Source organism: Taudactylus pleione, unplaced genomic scaffold, assembly GCF_031769625.1.
Source record: "Taudactylus pleione unplaced genomic scaffold, aTauple2 ptg000312l, whole genome shotgun sequence".
Taxonomy (NCBI): domain Eukaryota; kingdom Metazoa; phylum Chordata; class Amphibia; order Anura; family Myobatrachidae; genus Taudactylus; species Taudactylus pleione.
Window position 1 is genome coordinate 3,012,090 of NW_028284713.1, and position 23,810 is coordinate 3,035,899.

General features: G+C 42.5%; 1 protein-coding gene across 6 annotated transcripts in view; it reads left to right on the forward strand.

The window, feature by feature from the left end:
* Positions 1-23,810, forward strand: part of LOC148510717 (protocadherin-11 X-linked-like) — a 1,446,380-nt gene that overhangs the window by 1,179,839 nt on the left and 242,731 nt on the right. Inside the window, exon 6 of one of the 6 annotated variants that reach the window (XM_088442486.1) lies at positions 3,838-3,923. The exons of the other annotated variants lie outside the window; for them this stretch is intronic. Coding sequence (XP_088298612.1) covers positions 3,838-3,854 — 17 coding nt within the window. The 3' untranslated portion in view covers positions 3,855-3,923. Of the gene's footprint in view, positions 1-3,837; positions 3,924-23,810 lie in introns of those variants that run through there. 6 annotated transcript variants of the gene reach the window in all.

The window sequence follows — 23,810 nt, forward strand, 5'->3', positions numbered from 1 at the left end:
AATAAGAGTCTAAGCAAAAAAAAAAGTCTATTTACTAACCCCGGAGCAAAAACAACTGGGCCGAATCATGACCTATAGTTTACTATTACTTTCTACAACACCGTTCCTCTTCCTTGCAACTCAGGTCAAACTTACGCGCCCACCCACCAACAGTGAGTATAACTGAAATTAATTTAATCTTAAATGTCATCTGCCAACAATTTTTTTTTTTTTAATTGGAAATGTAAAGGCAACATTTTTTTTTTTTTAATCTTTATTCCATGAGAAAAGTGCCTATTTCCCTAAAATCATATCTGCCAATTGAATGCAAAGGTGACTTGCAAATTGTTTATTTTTTTATGTTGATAATTGGATGACCTAAAGAAGAATTGCAAAATACCAGGCACGCATATCACATGCAAGGGATGTGGCACCACTCAGCTGATTTGTATCGATCCAGCTGGTTAGTGTGTCAGGTTGAATATTTGGGTTTGCGGCAGGCACAATGAAATCTCATTGGCTGGTTGTTATTAGTCAGTTACATTTTTTTTTAAATAATTAGCTCATAACATGAGGTGAAGGTCACTATTAGACTTGGATCTAAGCCTGATTTGATCATATACTCCCCTCAGTGGTATTAGACCCACCTCTAGCAACTAGGCTAAGCACCCATGCTATTACTGTTGAAGGGATTATTACACGTGAATAGGATTGACAGGAGGGATCGTAAAGAGATTATAGAACACACTAAAAATAATGTCGCTGTATTAGTGAACAGGCAGATTTTGGTGCTTATTTATGACATTGGTCCAAGAAGACTGACTGTCAAGAGTAGACTTGTTGGGCCAAATTATAAAATAAAACCTTTTTGGCGATACTAGTAGCAGCAGTAAGCGCTTCCCATATCACCAGACAGTCCCTTCTGCGCGTGTGTCACCTGACCACCGCAAACAAAAATAAAAAGACAAAAATAAACCATTTTTTTCACCACTATAGTGATCAATAGACAATAGTGGTTCTTCTATTGCCACTGTCCTTGTTACATATGCAGTAGTGACCTTCCCTATACTAAGCAAAAATGTTTGCTAGGGCTTTAAGTGGTTTAATAGATAGACTCACTTGTATTACCGTGCAAATGTACTGCATATTTAGCTATTTTTTTTTATAGGTCTGAAAATTTCCAGAATATACAGAATTAAATGTGAAGAAAAAATAGTGTCTTCAAAAGTAAAATTGAGTCCAACTGACCTGGTCTAAATAACGATCACAAATTTATCTAGCTGCGCCCCAGTGATATTCCCGAGATCTGCGCTTTTAACGGTCACCAAGGATCACAGTTGGGGAAACGTTGTATTAAAAACCGAAAAATATTGTTGCAATTCATTTCTGAGCTTTATGGTCAAGAAAGCACAGTATATTAGCTCGGTGCTTTAGTGCATAGTGTACATTTAGTATAAATAGTCACAATAAAAATACATTATTGTTTGAATACCTGCAATTGAGTTCAATTTAGCTCTAACTCCCCCGGTGCTGTAATGACTTTTAAAATAGCTGGTAACTAGCTGCATATTCACTGCACTTTTTGTGCCTGTACCTCTCTCTGTTAGGTTAATTTGTGAGTCTGTCTGTGAATTCAAATCCGATTGATAGTGTCTGTGCCGGTCGCAGGCTAGCAATCAAATTTTAAACAAAGTTGAGTGCAGGTGTATGATGTGCGATGGTGACAGGTCCCCAGGGCTCTAAGGGAATTCAGTATTCAAGGCACATACTGTATACCACTGAAAATTGCTAGAACTACAATACAAATGTAGCTGAAGATAGAGGAGGGGAATTATCTGTGGACGACTGCACATCTAAAGCTTCACAGAGCACCAGATTAGTAATCTATTGTACAGATGTGTAACTACTGTATAGTGGGAGCGGGGGTGTTTGCCCCTATGGGGCCCAGAGACTTAGAGGGTTCGACTACAGAGCCTGCCTCTCCAGCTCACATTATCAGTACCAAGTGGCGCTGTAAGAACAAGTGACACAATATTGAATACAGAAAGGGACAGTCCATAAACGGGATGTATTTAGCAGACCGATGGACGGCATGTCATGGGACTGAATCCCGACGGTGGAAGCCCGACATGGGACTGAAGACGGGTGTCGAAATTCTAATGTCTATCTTAATCCCAACGTCGGAATACAGACAGATGCCAGTCCAAATGAGATTAGTCGGGAGCGTCTTAGCTGTTAGCCCCGCGGTGGGGGGAAGGGGGGAGGAGGAGTGTCAAGTTTAGGCAGCACAGCAGGCTTAGTGTTTTGGGGGGGTAGGGTGAGGCACCACTGGAGGGGTGGGGGGTTAGGATTAGGCCCTAAAGGAGGAGGGTTAGGTTTAGGCACAAAGGGGAGAGACTTAGGTTTAGGCCCTAACATGAAGGGTTAGGGTGCGAGGTGGGGAGCGTTAGGGTTAGGCTAGAAGAAGTGAGGGTTAGGGGGAGTAGGGAGGAGGGTTAGGATACTTACCCAACCCCTGTCACGATACCGACTATCAGAATGCTGCTGTCTGTATTTTGACAGGAGGCATCCCGACTGCCGGTATGATATACCGATTCCCTATAAACTACTCACCATGATACTAGTATATTCAATACAGGGTGAATATAATTGCCTGCGCTGAGTAACATAGAAACAGAATTTGACAGCAGATCAGAACCACTTGGCCGACCTAGTCTGCACTTTTTTACCTTTTGGTAACCTCAACCCTATGTGATCCTCAGTTCTTGTAAGGATATTCTTATGTCCATCCCAGTAGTTTTCAGACTGTCCCTTTCTTACAGCCCACCACTTTTCAGTGGATTGTTCAGTATGCAGCAGATTTTGTTGGCAGTGTACAAGGGGTAAAATAAAGTGACCAAGGTCAAGAAGTGACCAAGGACAATGTGTAGTGGGGGACACTGTAGCTTAATGTAAACTGGGGGCATAATTTGGTGTAATGTTAACAGTGGGCACCATGTGGCATAAAGAGATCTGGTGGTACTATATGGCAAAATGTGAGTTTGGGGGTACTACAATGAGGCATAATGTGACCTGTGACACTGTGTCAATAAAGTGAACTGGAGGCACTACAATATGGCATAATATGTAATGGGGCACTACAATGTGGCATAATATTTAATGGGGCACTACAATGTGGTATAAAGTGCACTGGAGGCACTACAATATGGCATAATATGTAATGGGGCACTACAATCTGACATAATATGTAATGGGGCACTACAATGTGGCATAATATGTAATGGGGCACTACAATGTGGCATAATATGTAATGGGGCACTACAATATGGCATAATATGTAATGGGGCACTACAATGTGGCATAATATGTAATGGGGCACTACAATATGGCATAATATTTAATGTGGCACTACAATATGACATAATATGTAATGGGGCACTACAATGTGGCATAATATGTGATGGCACACTACAATGTGGCATAAGGAGCACTGGAGGCTCTACAATAAGGCATAATATGTATGATGTAGAGAGAAAGAGGTGTCTCTATAAAAGCATTGAGGTCCCCTTTAAAAGTTTCTATGGGGCCCTTAAAGTTCTACTCTAGTTATGCCCATATATAGTGCCATATAGATAATTATTTAGGGCTATTTAATATAATGTTGGTTTTGCTGGTTGGTTTATCACAAACATCAAGAAGTCTTTAAACATGCAAACAAAATTACAAACCTTGTGGGCTGGTGCAACTCTCAAATAAGTGGTTTATCGACATTTTGAGGTTGGAAGAAGCTTGTTCCAGATTTTAGGGTCATTTTTTTAGGGTCATATGCTGATAAAACCATTTATATTTCCATTCCAGCCAGTACAGTCACTTAGAAGACAAGTGCTACTTCATAAAACCAGCCAAGTGGATCAGCAGAACGTTAAGTTGAGGCTAACAGAATGGATTTTATCTTGTTGACACTGTACACATAAAAGACCCAATGTACTTTCCCAAATGTGTCATGGATAAAGCTGTAACATCTTACATAAATACTGTCTCAATTATAAATAATTACTGTCCCAGGTTCCTAGGCTTTTCTATTAACACCAAGTTCAGAAAGATATCTGATTAATCTGACCGAATATATTCTACAGCTAAATCCATCAATACTTGTAGCGTTACCTCTTTCTATAACATGTTTCAAGGCCGAGATAATGCACTATATCCATTTGTGAACCAATTATGCATTACATAGTGAAGAAAGATCAATCCCTGGAGCACTTATTGAATAAATAAAGAAAAAACTACTGTGAATATTAATAATAACAAACATTATCTTTGATGTAGAATTTGTAAACCTGTATGTAAGCCAGCTACTTCCGGGTATCTGTAAGAGTCTACAGTCATTTGCAAAGGGTATCTTGGGAGATGTGTAACCCCCACCAAAACATTGAGTAGACAGACAGTATCTTGCATACTTGCCAACAGTCCCAATTTTCAGAAATGGGATCAGAGTTTGTCTATTTTGTTGTTAGTTATGAAGCTGCTAAAACAATTTACTAGAACATTGGGCAAATTATTGCAAAAATAAAGAGACCATAAAATAATAATAATAGTAATAATAATCATACTAATAATAGTAATAATAATCATTATGATGATATTAATAAGACCAGAATTATTCCTGATCATAGACTGGAAATATTTCTTCTATAATTAAACATTTATCTTTTTCATTCTTTATTTGTTCTGTAGCCAGAATTAAATGTAAAACACAATCACAGATACAGACATTTCCTAATTTTTAGTCCTAAAACCTTCTTACCCTGTGAAATTAAGTCTCAATCAATCTTCTAAAAACCTGAAAAAGGGCCCTTTGACTTATAATATAGTTTCAGAGCATTTATTAAGAGTCCTGAGAGCGACGGCACAATACAAGTGGTGAACATAAAATAAATGAGACCTTTTCTAATATTTGAAGCTGCCAAAACTTTGATTAATGTCACAAAGATCCTCAAACTTTTTGATGAAAGTCCATTAAAACGTCGGCTCTGCTCTTTCTAGCAACATGGGAACACTCGGCCGTCTTTATTGCGGGATGTGATGTTTACCGCGGCAGACCGGGCATCTCCTCTCCCCAGAAAGTATGTCATTCCTTTTACATTCCCTTCCTACAGTAATACAGACATTACAGCCTGCATTATTTAAGTTTATGCTAATACTATATGTACAAGTCTATACAGACATTGGATCTCATTCAGAGTCGGTCGAAGCGGCCGCACGGTCGTACGCCACCGATGTTCGTTATACTGCGCGTGCGTAAAGTTCGCAATGCGCATGCGCAAACTAGCCGCTACGATCATAAATTTCTCTCTCCTTGAACACAGCCAGGTCGGCAGTTTGAGTGACAGAATGAGGCGTTTGTGGGTGGTAACACGGGAAGGTGCTTGAAAACGGGGGAGTGGAGATCCGAACGCAGGCGTGCCTAATTATGCGAACAGCGTTTTATGGGAGTGCATACGGTTTATGGGAGTGCATAATTAACAAAGTAGCGTCATGGCACATGTGACAAAGGAGGTTTTTACACTGACATGATTGTAGAGCTTAAGAGAGGGTATGGTCAACCTTAAGCTCTACGACCAGTTCCGATGGTTCCCGATTAATCCTTATATGCCCAGAGATGACGTGCAAAGCGTACGAGAAGGAGGCGTATTTTTTAGTCTTCCGACCGCTTCCTCCCCTTGGTCGGCCAACTACCGATCCGAACTTAGGGACGCAACTTCCGAGGGAATCATTTGAATATCCGGCCCCTTTTTCCGTACGACCGTGCGGCCGCTTCGACCGACTCTGAATGAGGTCCATAGTGTCCAAGACACTATATCAATATATTGCAAAGACTCAGATTATAGTGTTACACCATCATGTCCATGCAAGGGTATTTCCAAGGACTCAAGTCAGGTTGTAAGTACAAATATCTTGTCTCATGGGGGCACATTCTAGACGACATTCACTTCTAAACATGCAACTTTGCAAAGGAAAGACCTATGTTCTGAGCCGTCTTGGGAGGAACAATTGTCCTAAGGTACTTTCGTCTTTTGCATTACTCCTGCTGGACACAGGTAGCCCATGTTCTTATTCCCGACGTAACAACATAATCCTGATAGGCCAAAATATTCTAACGTAAGAGTAGACATCAAATGTTTTATGGGGAAAGATCGCTATAGAGCTATGCCACAACCTATCTAATTCCTTAGCTCCTATCTCGCCTCACACACCACTATCTGTCTCTCCATATCGCTCTGGCCCCCGATTCCCCACTGCTATCACTTCTCACCTGTTGTGAGGAGTCTCCAGTGCAGCCAGTCTGTAGGTATCACAATCTTCCCTTCCAGAGACGTTCACCAGTGAGAGAGAGTTTTTGAAATACCTTTTACCAGTCTGTTTTCCTTATATCCATAATCTCTTTTTCCAATGGATTGCACACTGAACTTCCGCTAAGAAAGATAACAAATAATATTATTCTTTAAACAATTATCACAGCCTACAGGAAAAAAGCCGATATTTAGCATTTCTGGTTAAACCTTCCACCCCAGTAGTAGGGAGTAATCTTACTATACACCGAGCCCCAGGCACTTCAAATAACCTTGATGAATGATGCTTTCCTGTAAGTTACTGCTTCAACAGTTTGAAAAGTCTTCATAAAAATATAAAATAAATCTAGAGCATTGTAAAATATGTATTTAAGTAGTTTATAATCTAACTGCATGGACGTATGGTACAGTAGTACACTATGCTAGAAGAACTACCTTCCGTAGGAAAGTTAGTATTTATCACTGTGGCTACATGTTTCCTTGAGATAAGATAGAAGGGAGGTTAACTCCAAAAGGCAACTGTAATCTTCCTTAGACAGTCTAAGATTCCTAACCTGGTGACGTTATCCATCAGTTCATTTTCAAGCTTTGACAGGCTCTCATATAAATCTACAACCACCAACGTAATGTTACTATTTATTTATGTTTCCAAGAAAACTTTTGAAGGCTTCTCTGTGTCATCTGTTGTGGAGTGATGATTAAGGACTTTCCCCCAAAATTGCCCAATTTGATGTGGTTGAGTTATCTTCCAACTTTTGTTTTGGCTGTCCCTCAAATCTGGGGGAACTTTTGGGGAGGCAATCGGGAAGCCGACTGCCTAAATACCAGCAGCCGGCTTCCCGACTGCCATTTCCCGGCAAGGGTGAAATGCCTGGCGTCCCTTTTGGGGAGGCAATCGGGAAGCCGACTGCCTAAATACTGGCAGCCGGCTTCCCGACTGCCATTTCCCGGCAAGGGTGAAATGCCGGGCATCTAGATGTAGACACCCGCATTTCCCCGACGCCGGGAGACCGGCGCCCGGCATCCCGATCGTTGGTATGCCGGGCGCCGCGAGCGGACAGCCACGGGGGGGGAGGGATAGGTTTAGGTCTCCCGGGGGGACTTAGGGATAGGCACCCGCCTGGGAGGGTTAGGGTTAGGCTAGGGGGAGGGAGGGTTAGGGTTAGGCACCCCCGGGGGGGACTTAGGGTAAGGCACCCCCCGGGGGACTTAGGTTTAGGCAGCGGGGAAGGGGGTGGTTAGGGTTAGGCACTTAGAGGGGGGATTAGGATTAGGCACTTGGGGGGGAAGTTAGGGTTAGGCACCCCTATGGAGGGTTAGGGTTAGGGGGTTAGGTTAGTAAATACTTACCTATCCACGATCGGGATTTCCAGCGCTGTCGGGCTTCCGCTGCATCGCACTCTGCTCCTGTAGGGCGGCCGCTGACGGGAATCGAACCAATTCCATTATGTCACAGCGACATCTGTCAGAGCATCACAAACCACTATGATGCAATGTACTAAGGGCACGGCCAGACAAATGCGTCTTCTATTTTCTTTCAAGGAGTAGGACAAAATGTTTACCCTGCTGTTTTGTTTCGCGATCGTTTTTCATAAGACTTTCTCCAGCAACTATTTCTGCCACTTTCTTTATGGCGAAGCCAAGTTTTAAAGCTATGGATGTTGCTCTACATTTGTTACTGGAGTAGTCAAATGTACACAAGTTCTTTGCCCTCAACTACTAAAATAAAATCTGGTTGGGTGACTTGCATCATTAGATTCTCAATGCTGGGGCTGAACTCCTTGATAACAAATATAAAACCCAATCAATCATTCTCGTTCTCTATTTGGGTCGGTTGCAGTAAAGGTGAAAAATGTGGAGAAACACTTGAAAATGTGGGTTTGACTACATTTCTCATATTATTATTATTGTTTATTTATATGGCGCCACAAGTGTTCCGCAGGGCCTTACACAGTACATAAACAAAAAGTTGACCAGTGACTTACAGTACAATACAATACAATGCAGGACAAGAACATGGATAATATACATTGCTACATTAGTGACCATAACACCCACATAAGCAGCAGAGCAAAGCAGCCAAGTGTTAGGTTCCCTAGTGGGGAGTAAGAAGTAGATGAAAGTAAAGTAGGGAGAAGCACAAGAGGGTAGAGGGCCCTGCTCATAAGAGCTTACATTCATATGCACTGAGCCCGGAAAGCTATGCACTCCGGGGCTTGGATGCGGTGGATAACACCATCTTCTGATGGAGTTACCCTATGGAAGCCTATGGGCTTCTCTTCGGAGAGTGCTGTGAGAGGGATACAGTCGGATCCCTCCCAGCACCCTCAACGGTGCGTCTGTAATTCTACGCATATGCAGAATCACACCAGAGGGGCTTCACGGTCATAGACCCGGCATTCCCTCATTCACAGAGGACCGTTCTTACCTAGAGATCTGTCCTTTGTGATTTTATTACATACATACCAGCGTAACTAACGCTGGCATGCATGTGAAGGGTGGCGGGATGCATCACTTCCTGAATGCGATGCCTCATGTACGTTGCCTCATGTCTGCCCATTATGTAAGTTATTGAATGCCGTGTTCACATGGCCATGTATGAAATATAACATATCTCCAAATTGTACAAGAGGTTACTTTGTAACATGCAGTTATATCGTATATTGATGCACTTTGTGGACAGTTTCAGCACTATCATCTGACAATGGCAGAAACCTAGAAGATGTGGACTGAACTTGACTTCTTTTGTTGGACCCTTATTTCTCATTTCTTCTCTTCTCTCATCAAAGCAGTTTTCTTTATTTTCTAAAATATTTTTCTTATAACATTGGACCTCATTCAGACCTGCTCGCAAGCCCTATGCGCTCCCAAGCGGGTCGATGGTGAGGCCCTGCGCACATGCAGCGGCCGCCGTGCGCATGCGCAAGCCCCAGAGCGAGTGACAAATTCACTCGCTACGGGGCTCGCTACAAATGGGGTGGCTGTCAATGTTGAAGGAACGCCTGCCATTTGTAGGCGGCCCTACTGACATCAGCAGTGATGTCAGTAGGTAGCTTCCTGCTCTGTTAGAGCAGGAAGCTACCTGGGGCTTGTGGGAGACAAGACCCTACCCCAAGGGTCTCTCGTCGCAAGCCCCGATGGTCGCGATGGTCTCAACCATCGTGTCCATCACCTGGTCACTCGCTAAAGCTGTGGGTGGTCACCCACAGCTTAACGAGCAGCCAGGAGGCCAGCTTTTAAAGAAGAAGTGGCCGCCCTCATTCAGAGTGAGCGCTCGCATTTTGCGTGCGGCTCTGAATGGGGTCCATAGTACAATAGTACATAGACATTACAAGTGAGAGGAGATATCTCAGTCACATCAGCAGGGTGTGCAGTCTGGGAAGTCTAGAGAGAGATGCTCTGCACCAAAGGGCCAGTCTAGCACCATCCAGGTGTGTCTACCTCTATTTTCATGTCATGAAACCTCCTATCATCATATCCCCATCAATCCCACCACCTCCGTCATGACCATATTATGCCACTCAGTAATGCCCACATTTCATACTGGGTGAGATATACTAAGCCTTTGAGCCTTAGGGGTCAAGTCATGAAAGCTTGGAGAGAGAGAACATTGTGAGTGCCAGCCAATCAGGTCCTAACTGCCACGTTATAGGTTTGAAAAATGACAGTTAGGAGCTGATTGGTTGTCACTTTATCTCTCTCTGAGCGTTCATGAATAGACCCTTTGGCTCCTAACTGTCACTGTCCAGGCTGTGTTTGATAAATGACAGTTAGGAGCTGATTGGCTGGTGCTTTATCACTCTCCGCTTTATCTCTCTCCCAGGCTTAGTGCACATCTCCCATTATGCTGGATAGAACTGAACAGTGTATTTGATCTAGTACAACTCTCTGCACTGCACCATCCTCACCTCCTCTGGGGATAATTAGGGCGTGAAGTGAAAGGGTGGGCGCCACTGCACTCCGCCATCTTGTGGCTCACTCACTGTCGGCTTATCGGAATGCCGGAGCCAATTTTGCCGATGAGCACATAGATGGCAGCTGACAATTAGGGTGTGCCTGGGCATTCCCTTGACCCTCTGGGCCCAAATCTGAGTCACGGGTGCAAATGAGAGTGCTGAGCATACAGTACATGCGTAGATGTGAACTTGTGCACCTTTACATATGTCTGTCTTGTTCTGAGTTGGGAAGTGGTTGGATCAGTCTTTCAATTAAATTGGGCATTTTGGGGAGGCGACAATGCGAGCGCACACAACACGCCCTGATTAGTGGGCGTGTATCGAAAGCTTTGTGTGATGCTGAGCCATGCGTACAGGGTGGAGAAGCCTGTTTGTGATGGGTCTCTTGCGCATAGCACGGGACTGGTGCATGTGCTTATAGGATGAAAGTGGCATGACATCAAAGTGCGGCACGAGGTTTCCGCTTGCAGACGCACGAATCCCTGCATTAGCCCAATAGATTAGCCTATGGTAGTAATTCCGCTGCTGCCCGCAACTACAGATACTGTGCGCATCTCAGAATCGCCAGTTGCAGAAATGACGCTACATATGCAAATTACTTAACTGAAAGGAAATCGAGCACTTAGGGCCTGATTCAGCAACGATTACCAATGCAACTACGTACGTAAAGCGAGTGACTGTTAGCCATTGCGTATGCACATAAACCGCACTGCGGTTACGTAAGCCCACAGAGGAGTCCATCGCAGAGTGAGTGACAGGCTGTGAGCATTTGGGAGTGGTGCCGGGGGAGTGGTTGGAAAAACGCAGGCATGCTTGTCCATTTGAACGCCGTTGCTTGGGCGTGTTCATAAATTAGCCACAGCGACTGCATACACAGCTTGAGAGCCTGCTGCGTGCGAGGAGACTGGCAGTGTCTGCGGCTGGTCAGACCTGGTGTAAACGCTGCGTACCTGTGCGATGTGCATCGGTGGTACCGATGTTTACACAGAAGAGCGACATTGGACGGATGTGAGAAAGCCGCAGTGGGCGTCTTTGTCGGTTGAGCTTTGGAAAGCATTACCATATTTTTGCTGCTGCGTTCCGTGCACATTCGCAGCTGCGAACGCAATAGCGATACTTACTGGATCAGGCCCTTGGAGCATATGGTGATGGTATAGCTCCAGTCAGGAACCCGACAGTCAAATCCTGGCAGGGTAGACAGACGCCTGTCATTTGACCTACACCAGGAGCCCGACCGACCGAACGAACAGAGGTAAGCCGGGCGGCGGGCACGGACAGCCGGGGGGGGGTGGGCGGTTAGGTGTCAGGGCTCCCGGAGGGATTTAGGGTTAGGCACCCCTCCCTTGGAGGATTAGGATTAGGCTAGGGGAAGGGGGGGGGGTTAGGGTTAGGCCCTCCTGGGGGAGGTAAGGGTTAGGCACCCCCCCCCCGGAGACTTAGGTCTAGGCTGCGAGGACGGGGAGGTTAGGTTTAGGCACTAGGGGGGATCCACTGCTACCAAGGACGCAGCACTGATCACACCTGCGTCCTCTCTGAATGAGGCCCACAATGACTTTCTTAGCAGCCACAGCAACCATTAAAAGCTTTTTTTTTGGTAACTCCAGCCAATTGTTGATGTGAATCTGCAGAGCAAATGTTCCAAAATCTCTAGTTACAGGCTTTAATGCACCTCTGTATGAGAGGCCGCAGGACATGAAATGGAGGCTCACCAGTCAATAATATTCTTTACTGCGTGGAGCAGAAATACGATGATAGAGGCTGACTTCTGCCCTCCAGCCCCACGCTGGCGTCAGCTCTGCCCACTAGTCACCAGAGGGAGTGCCACAAAGAGATACAGATGTGTCCACATACATCTTACTTCCTTGCGCATTAAACAGCCATTCTAGTCGCGCCATGCCATGGTGTGACTCGGTAGCACCAAACGTCTTTACTTGCAACTTTTTACATTCAAATGCGTCTTATTCGCAAAGTGATGGGAATAGGATGCACAAACAACTTCTGCTGATTAAAATATGCGGCATGCCTATATTCTGTGTGCAACTGCGGCTGTATCTGCATGCAAAATGCTACGTTACAGTGTCAAAGCCGCTGATACTGTAACGTAGCATTTCGCATGCAGATATAGACGCAGTAGCACACTGTAATGTGGCATTTCATAACCGTAACGTAGCATTTCACATGCAGATATAGCTGCAGTAGCACACTGTAATGTATCATTTCATGACACTGTAATGTAGCATTTCACATGCAGATATAGCCGCAGTAGCACACTGTAATGTAGCATTTCATGACACTGTAATGTAGCATTTCATAACTGTAACGTAGCATTTCACATGCAGATATAGCTGCAGTAGCACACTGTAATGTATCATTTCATGACACTGTAATGTAGCATTTCACATGCAGATATAGCCGCAGTAGTACACTGTAATGTAGCATTTCATGACACTGTAATGTAGCATTTCATGACACTGTAACGTAGCATTTCACATGCAGATATAGACGCAGTAGCACACTGTAATGTAGCATTTCATGACACTGTAATGTAGCATTTCACATGCAGATATAGCCGCAGTAGCACACTGTAATATAGCATTTCATGACACTGTAATGTAGCATTTCATGACACTGTAACGTAGCATTTCACATGCAGATATAGACGCAGTTGCACACTGTAATGTGGCATTTCATAACACTGTAACGTAGCATTTTGTGACACTGTAACGTAGCATTTCACATGCAGATATAGCCACAGTAGCACACTGTAATGTAGCATTTCATGACACTGTAACGTAGCATTTTGTGACACTATAACATTGCATTTCACATGCAGATATAGCCGCAGTAGAACACTGTAACGTAGCATTTCACATGCAGATATAGCCGCAGTAGCACACTGTAATGTAGCATTTCATGACACTATAATGTAGCATTTTGTGACACTGTAATGTAGCAATTCGCATGCAGATATAGCCACAGTAGCACACTGTAATGTAGCATTTCATGACACTGTAACGTAGCATTTTGTGACACTATAACATTGCATTTCACATGCAGATATAGCCGCAGTAGAACACTATAACGTAGCATTTCACATGCAGATATAGCCGCAGTAGCACACTGTAATGTAGCATTTCATGACATTATAATGTAGCATTTTGTGACACTGTAATGTAGCAATTCGCATGCAGATATAGCCACAGTTGCACACTGTAATGTATCATTTCTTGACACTGTAACGTAGCATTTTGTGACACTGTAACGTAGTATTTCACATGCAGATATAGCTGCAGTAGCACATTCTAATGTAGCATTTTGTGACACTGTAACATAGCAATTCGCATGCAGATATAGCCGCAGTTGCACACTGTAATGTGGCATTTTGTGACACTGTAACGTAGCATTTTGTGACACTGTAACGTAGCAAATTGCATGCAGATATAGCCGCAGTTGCACACTGTAATGTATAATTTCTTGACACTGTAACGTAGCATTTTGTGACACTGTAACGTAGCATTTTGTGACACTGTAACGTAGCAATTCGCATGCAGATATAGCTGCAGTAGCACACTGTAATGTGGCATTTCTTGACACTGTAACGTAGCATTTTGTGACACTGTAACGTAGCATTTCACATGAAGATATAGCCGCAGTTGCACACTGTAATGTTGTATTTCATGACACTGTAACGTAGAATTTGTTACACTGTAACGTAGCATTTTGCATGCAGATATAGCCGCAGTTGCACACTGTAATGTGGCATTTCATGACACTGTAACGTAGCATTTTGTGACACTGTAACGTAGCATTTTGCATGCAGATATAGCCACAGTTGCACACTGTAATGTATCATTTCTTGACACTGTAACGTAGCATTTTGTGACACTGTAACGTAGCAATTCGCATGCAGATATAGCTGCAGTAGCACACTGTAATGTGGCATTTCTTGACACTGTAACGTAGCATTTTGTGACACTGTAGCGTAGCATTTCACATGCAGATATAGCCGCAGTTGCACACTGTAATGTGGCATTTCATGACACTGTAACGTAGCATTTTGTGACACTGTAACTTAGCATTTTGCATGCAGATATAGCCGCAGTTGCACACTGTAATGTGGCATTTCATGACACTGTAACGTAGCATTTTGTGACACTGTAACGTAGCATTTTGCATGCAGATATAGCCGCAGTTGCACACTGTAATGTGGCATTTCATGACACTGTAACATAGAATTTTGTGACACTAACGTAGCAATTCGCATGCAGATATAGCCGCAGTTGCACACTGTAATGTGGCATTTCATGACACTGTAACGTAGCATTTTGTGACACTGTAACGTAGCATTTTGCATGCAGATATAGCCACAGTTGCACACTGTAATGTATCATTTCTTGACACTGTAACGTAGCATTTTGTGACACTGTAACGTAGCAATTCGCATGCAGATATAGCTGCAGTAGCACACTGTAATGTGGCATTTCTTGACACTGTAACGTAGCATTTTGTGACACTGTAGCGTAGCATTTCACATGCAGATATAGCCGCAGTTGCACACTGTAATGTGGCATTTCATGACACTGTAACGTAGCATTTTGTGACACTGTAACTTAGCATTTTGCATGCAGATATAGCCGCAGTTGCACACTGTAATGTGGCATTTCATGACACTGTAACGTAGCATTTTGTGACACTGTAACGTAGCATTTTGCATGCAGATATAGCCGCAGTTGCACACTGTAATGTGGCATTTCATGACACTGTAACATAGAATTTTGTGACACTAACGTAGCAATTCGCATGCAGATATAGCCGCAGTTGCACACTGTAATGTGGCATTTCATGACACTGTAACGTAGCATTTTGTGACACTGTAACGTAGCATTTTGCATGCAGATATAGCCACAGTTGCACACTGTAATGTATCATTTCTTGACACTGTAACGTAGCATTTTGTGACACTGTAACGTAGCAATTCGCATGCAGATATAGCTGCAGTAGCACACTGTAATGTGGCATTTCTTGACACTGTAACGTAGCATTTTGTGACACTGTAGCGTAGCATTTCACATGCAGATATAGCCGCAGTTGCACACTGTAATGTGGCATTTCATGACACTGTAACGTAGCATTTTGTGACACTGTAACTTAGCATTTTGCATGCAGATATAGCCGCAGTTGCACACTGTAATGTGGCATTTCATGACACTGTAACGTAGCATTTTGTGACACTGTAACGTAGCATTTTGCATGCAGATATAGCCGCAGTTGCACACTGTAATGTGGCATTTCATGACACTGTAACATAGAATTTTGTGACACTAACGTAGCAATTCGCATGCAGATATAGCCGCAGTTACACCCTGTAATGTAGCATTTCATGACACTGTAACGTAGCATTTTGTGACACTGTAAAGTAGCATTTTACATGCAGATATAGCCGCAGTTGCACACTGTAATGTATCATTTCTTGACACTGTAACGTAGCATTTTGTGACACTGTAACGTAGCAATTCGCATGCAGATATAGCTGCAGTAGCACACTGTAATGTGGCATTTCTTGACACTGTAACGTAGCATTTTGTGACACTGTAACGTAGCATTTTGCATGCAGATATAGCCGCAGTTGCACACTGTAATGTGGCATTTCATGACACTGTAACGTAGAATTTTGTGACACTAACGTAGCAATTCGCATGCAGATATAGCCGCAGTTGCACACTGTAATGTGGCATTTCATGACACTGAAACGTAGCATTTTGTGACACTGTAACGTAGCATTTTGCATGCAGTTATAGCCGCAGTTGCACACTGTAATGTATGATTTCTTGACACTGTAACGTAGCATTTTGTGATACTGTAACGTAGCATTTTGTGACACTGTAACGTAGCAACTCGCATGCAGATATAGCTGCAGTAGCACACTGTAATGTGGCATTTCTTGACACTGTAACGTAGCATTTTGTGACACTGTAACGTAGCATTTCACATGCAGATATAGCCGCAGTTGCACACTGTAATGTGGCATTTCATGACACTGTAACGTAGCATTTTGTGACACTGTAACGTAGCATTTTGCATGCAGATATAGCCGCAGTTGCACACTGTAATGTGGCATTTCATGACACTGTACCGTAGAATTTTGTGACACTAACGTAGCAATTCGCATGCAGATATAGCCGCAGTTGAACACTGTAATGTGGCATTTCATGACACTGTAATGTAGCATTTTGTGACACTGTAACGTAGCAATTCACATGCAGATATAGCCGCAGTAGCACACTGTAATGTAGCATTTCATGACACTGTAATGTAGCATTTCATGACACTGTAACGTAGCATTTCACATGCAGATATAGACGCAGTTGCACACTGTAATGTGGCATTTCATAACACTGTAACGTAGCATTTTGTGACACTGTAACGTAGCATTTCACATGCAGATATAGCCACAGTAGCACACTGTAATGTAGCATTTCATGACACTGTAACGTAGCATTTTGTGACATTATAACATTGCATTTCACATGCAGATATAGCCGCAGTAGAACACTGTAACGTAGCATTTCACATGCAGATATAGCCGCAGTAGCACACTGTAATGTAGCATTTCATGACACTATAATGTAGCATTTTGTGACACTGTAATGTAGCAATTCGCATGCAGATATAGCCACAGTAGCACACTGTAATGTAGCATTTCATGACACTGTAACGTAGCATTTTGTGACACTATAACATTGCATTTCACATGCAGATATAGCCGCAGTAGAACACTATAACGTAGCATTTCACATGCAGATATAGCCGCAGTAGCACACTGTAATGTAGCATTTCATGACATTATAATGTAGCATTTTGTGACACTGTAATGTAGCAATTCGCATGCAGATATAGCCACAGTTGCACACTGTAATGTATCATTTCTTGACACTGTAACGTAGCATTTTGTGACACTGTAACGTAGCATTTCACATGCAGATATAGCTGCAGTAGCACATTCTAATGTAGCATTTTGTGACACTGTAACATAGCAATTCGCATGCAGATATAGCCGCAGTTGCACACTGTAATGTGGCATTTTGTGACACTGTAACGTAGCATTTTGTGACACTGTAACGTAGCAAATTGCATGCAGATATAGCCGCAGTTGCACACTGTAATGTATAATTTCTTGACACTGTAACGTAGCATTTTGTGACACTGTAATGTAGCATTTTGTGACACTGTAACGTAGCAATTCGCATGCAGATATAGCTGCAGTAGCACACTGTAATGTGGCATTTCTTGACACTGTAACGTAGCATTTTGTGACACTGTAACGTAGCATTTCACATGAAGATATAGCCGCAGTTGCACACTGTAATGTTGTATTTCATGACATTGTAACGTAGAATTTGTTACACTGTAACGTAGCATTTTGCATGCAGATATAGCCGCAGTTGCACACTGTAATGTGGCATTTCATGACACTGTAACGTAGAATTTTGTGACACTAACGTAGCAATTCGCATGCAGATATAGCCGCAGTTGCACACTGTAATGTGGCATTTCATGACACTGTAACGTAGCATTTTGTGACACTGTAACGTAGCATTTTGCATGCAGATATAGCCACAGTTGCACACTGTAATGTATCATTTCTTGACACTGTAATGTATCATTTCTTGACACTGTAACGTAGCATTTTGTGACACTGTAACGTAGCAATTCGCATGCAGATATAGCTGCAGTAGCACACTGTAATGTGGCATTTCTTGACACTGTATCGTAGCATTTTGTGACACTGTAGCGTAGCATTTCACATGCAGATATAGCCGCAGTTGCACACTGTAATGTGGCATTTCATGACACTGTAACGTAGCATTTTGTGACACTGTAACTTAGCATTTTGCATGCAGATATAGCCGCAGTTGCACACTGTAATGTGGCATTTCATGACACTGTAACGTAGCATTTTGTGACACTGTAACGTAGCATTTTGCATGCAGATATAGCCGCAGTTGCACACTGTAATGTGGCATTTCATGACACTGTAACATAGAATTTTGTGACACTAACGTAGCAATTCGCATGCAGATAAAGCCGCAGTTACACCCTGTAATGTATCATTTCATGACACTGTAACATAGCATTTTATGACACTGTAAAGTAGCATTTTACATGCAGATATAGCCGCAGTTGCACACTGTAATGTATCATTTCTTGACACTGTAACGTAGCATTTTGTGACACTGTAACGTAGCAATTCGCATGCAGATATAGCTGCAGTAGCACACTGTAATGTGGCATTTCTTGACACTGTAACGTAGCATTTTGTGACACTGTAACGTAGCATTTTGCATGCAGATATAGCCGCAGTTGCACACTGTAATGTGGCATTTCATGACACTGTAACGTAGAATTTTGTGACACTAACGTAGCAATTCGCATGCAGATATAGCCGCAGTTGCACACTGTAATGTGGCATTTCATGACACTGAAACGTAGCATTTTGTGACACTGTAACGTAGCATTTTGCATGCAGTTATAGCCGCAGTTGCACACTGTAATGTATGATTTCTTGACACTGTAACGTAGCATTTTGTGATACTGTAACGTAGCATTTTGTGACACTGTAACGTAGCAACTCGCATGCAGATATAACTGCAGTAGCACACTGTAATGTGGCATTTCTTGACACTGTAATGTAGCATTTTGTGACACTGTAACGTAGCATTTCACATGCAGATATAGCCGCAGTTGCACACTGTAATGTGGCATTTCATGACACTGTAATGTAGCATTTTGTGACACTGTAACGTAGCATTTTGCATGCAGATATAGCCGCAGTTGCACACTGTAATGTGGCATTTCATGACACTGTACCGTAGAATTTTGTGACACTAACGTAGCAATTCGCATGCAGATATAGCCGCAGTTGAACACTGTAATGTGGCATTTCATGACACTGTAATGTAGCATTTTGTGACACTGTAACGTAGCAATTCACATGCAGATATAGCCGCAGTAGCACACTGTAATGTAGCATTTCATGACACTGTAATGTAGCATTTCTTGACACTGTAACGTAGCATTTCACATGCAGATATAGACGCAGTTGCACACTGTAATGTGGCATTTCATAACACTGTAACGTAGCATTTTGTGACACTGTAACGTAGCATTTCACATGCAGATATAGCCACAGTAGCACACTGTAATGTAGCATTTCATGACACTGTAACGTAGCATTTTGTGACACTATAACATTGCATTTCACATGCAGATATAGCCGCAGTAGAACACTGTAACGTAGCATTTCACATGCAGATATAGCCGCAGTAGCACACTGTAATGTAGCATTTCATGACACTATAATGTAGCATTTTGTGACACTGTAATGTAGCAATTCGCATGCAGATATAGCCACAGTAGCACACTGTAATGTAGCATTTCATGACACTGTAACGTAGCATTTTGTTACACTATAACATTGCATTTCACATGCAGATATAGCCGCAGTAGAACACTATAACGTAGCATTTCACATGCAGATATAGCCGCAGTAGCACACTGTAATGTAGCATTTCATGACATTATAATGTAGCATTTTGTGACACTGTAATGTAGCAATTCGCATGCAGATATAGCCACAGTTGCACACTGTAATGTATCATTTCTTGACACTGTAACGTAGCATTTTGTGACACTGTAACGTAGCATTTCACATGCAGATATAGCTGCAGTAGCACATTCTAATGTAGCATTTTGTGACACTGTAACATAGCAATTCGCATGCAGATATAGCCGCAGTTGCACACTGTAATGTGGCATTTTGTGACACTGTAACGTAGCATTTTGTGACACTGTAACGTAGCAAATTGCATGCAGATATAGCCGCAGTTGCACACTGTAATGTATAATTTCTTGACACTGTAACGTAGCATTTTGTGACACTGTAACGTAGCATTTTGTGACACTGTAACGTAGCAATTCGCATGCAGATATAGCTGCAGTAGCACACTGTAATGTGGCATTTCTTGACACTGTAACGTAGCATTTTGTGACACTGTAACGTAGCATTTCACATGAAGATATAGCCGCAGTTGCACACTGTAATGTTGCATTTCATGACACTGTAACATAGAATTTGTTACACTGTAACGTAGCATTTTGCATGCAGATATAGCCGCAGTTGCACACTGTAATGTGGCATTTCATGACACTGTAACGTAGAATTTTGTGACACTAACGTAGCAATTCGCATGCAGATATAGCCGCAGTTGCACACTGTAATGTGCCACTTCATGACTCTGTAACGTAGCATTTTGTGACACTGTAATGTAGCATTTTGCATGCAGATATAGCCACAGTTGCACACTGTAATGTATCATTTCTTGACACTGTAATGTATAATTTCTTGACACTGTAACGTAGCATTTTGTGACACTGTAATGTAGCAATTCGCATGCAGATATAGCTGCAGTAGCACACTGTAATGTGGCATTTCTTGACACTGTAACGTAGCATTTTGTGACACTGTAACGTAGCATTTTGCATGCAGATATAGCCGCAGTTGCACACTGTAATGTGGCATTTCATGACACTGTAACGTAGCATTTTGTGACACTGTAACGTAGCATTTCACATGCAGATATAGCCGCAGTTGCACACTGTAATGTGGCATTTTGTGACACTGTAACGTAGCATTTTGCATGCAGATATAGCCGCAGTTGCACACTGTAATGTGGCATTTCATGACACTGTAACGTAGAATTTTGTGACACTAACGTAGCAATTCGCATGCAGATATAGCCGCAGTTGCACACTGTAATGTGGCATTTCATGACACTGAAACGTAGCATTTTGTGACACTGTAACGTAGCATTTTGCATGCAGTTATAGCCGCAGTTGCACACTGTAATGTATCATTTCTTGACACTGTAACGTAGCATTTTGTGATACTGTAATGTAGCATTTTGTGACACTGTAACGTAGCAACTCGCATGCAGATATAGCTGCAGTAGCACACTGTAATGTGGCATTTCTTGACACTGTAACGTAGCATTTTGTGACACTGTAACGTAGCATTTCACATGCAGATATAGCCGCAGTTGCACACTGTAATGTGGCATTTCATGACACTGTAACGTAGCATTTTGTGACACTGTAATGTAGCATTTTGCATGCAGATATAGCCGCAGTTGCACACTGTAATGTTGCATTTCATGACACTGTACCGTAGAATTTTGTGACACTAACGTAGCAATTCGCATGCAGATATAGCCGCAGTTGCACACTGTAATGTGGCATTTCATGACACTGTAATGTAGCATTTTGTGACACTGTAACGTAGCAATTCACATGCAGATATAGCCGCAGTTGCACACTGTAATGTGGCATTTCTTGACACTGTAACGTAGCATTTTGTGACACTGTAGCGTAGCATTTCACATGCAGATATAGCCGCAGTTGCACACTGTAATGTGGCATTTCATGACACTGTAACGTAGCATTTTGTGACACTGTAACTTAGCATTTTGCATGCAGATATAGCCGCAGTTGCACACTGTAATGTGGCATTTCATGACACTGTAACGTAGCATTTTGCATGCAGATATAGCCGCAGTTGCACACTGTAATGTGGTTTTTCATGACACTGTAACGTAGCATTTTGTGACACTATAAAGTAGCATTTTACATGCAGATATAGCCGCAGTTGCACACTGTAATGTATCATTTCTTGACACTGTAACGTAGCATTTTGTGACACTGTAACGTAGCAATTCGCATGCAGATATAGCCGCAGTTGCACACTGTAATGTGGCATTTCATGACACTGTAACGTAGAATTTTGTGACACTAACGTAGCAATTCGCATGCAGATATAGCCGCAGTTGCACACTGTAATGTGGCATTTCTTGACACTGTAACGTAGCATTTTGTGACACTGTAACGTAGCATTTCACATGCAGATATAGCCGCAGTTGCACACTGTAATGTGGCATTTTGTGACACTGTAACGTAGCATTTTGCATGCAGATATAGCCGCAGTTGCACACTGTAATGTGGCATTTCATGACACTGTAACGTAGAATTTTGTGACACTAACGTAGCAATTCGCATGCAGATATAGCCGCAGTTGCACACTGTAATGTGGCATTTCATGACACTGTAACGTAGCATTTTGTGACACTGTAACGTAGCATTTTGCATGCAGTTATAGCCGCAGTTGCACACTGTAATGTATCATTTCTTGACACTGTAACGTAGCATTTTGTGATACTGTAATGTAGCATTTTGTGACACTGTAACGTAGCAACTTGCATGCAGATATAGCTGCAGTAGCACACTGTAATTTGGCATTTCTTGACACTGTAACGTAGCATTTTGTGACACTGTAACGTAGCATTTCACATGCAGATATAGCCGCAGTTGCACACTGTAATGTGGCATTTCATGACACTGTAACGTAGCATTTTGTGACACTGTAACGTAGCATTTTGCATGCAGATATAGCCGCAGTTGCACACTGTAATGTGGCATTTCATGACACTGTACCGTAGAATTTTGTGACACTAACGTAGCAATTCGCATGCAGATATAGCCGCAGTTGCACACTGTAATGTGGCATTTCATGACACTGTAATGTAGCATTTTGTGACACTGTAACGTAGCAATTCACATGCAGATATAGCCGCAGTTGCACACTGTAATGTGGCATTTCATGACACTGTAACGTAGCATTTTGTGACACTGTATCGTAGCAATTCACATGCAGATATAGCCGCAGTTGCACACTGTAATGTGGCACTTCATGACACTGTAACGTAGCATTTTGTGACACTGTCATGTAGCAAATTGCATGCAGATATAGCCGCAGTTGCACACAGATTATAGGCATTGCCACATATTATAATCAGCAGAAGATGCTTGTGCATCATATTCACATCAATTTGTGAATTAGACGCATTTGACAGTAAAAAGTTGCCGGAAAAGACATCAGCGCTACAGAGTCACACAGTGCTCACACGTTATGTTTAATGCAAGTTGTAGCGCACGGAGGTAAGATGTATGCGGACGCATCAGTATGTAGAAAAGAGCAATTTTGGGACCTGGCTAAACCATGATCTTTACCTCTGGAGGATATGGGCCTGTAGTTACACCTTGAAATTTGGCTTTGGGCCTCTAGTGATGACTGATATTTTAAATCGACATTTGACACCATTTTAGTAAATTTTTGTCCCTGTAGAACAGAACAGATGTACCAGACAAAACGATGAATTTTAGCACTATGTCCTGGTTCTATCTTTGCACTGCACTACAATTCCCTTTACATTTCCCACAGCCCTCTCTGCTACTTTTTGAATAATTAATTCCCTAAAGGTATTGTCAAGCGGCATATCCTACAATTACAATTAAACGCATACACGATACGAGTATCTTAGTGTCAAACTCATTATTTAACTGTGGTATTGAATTTCTTTCCCATTCTTCAAGAAATTGGTCGGGCCAACATATCAAGTATTTGTAGAATAGC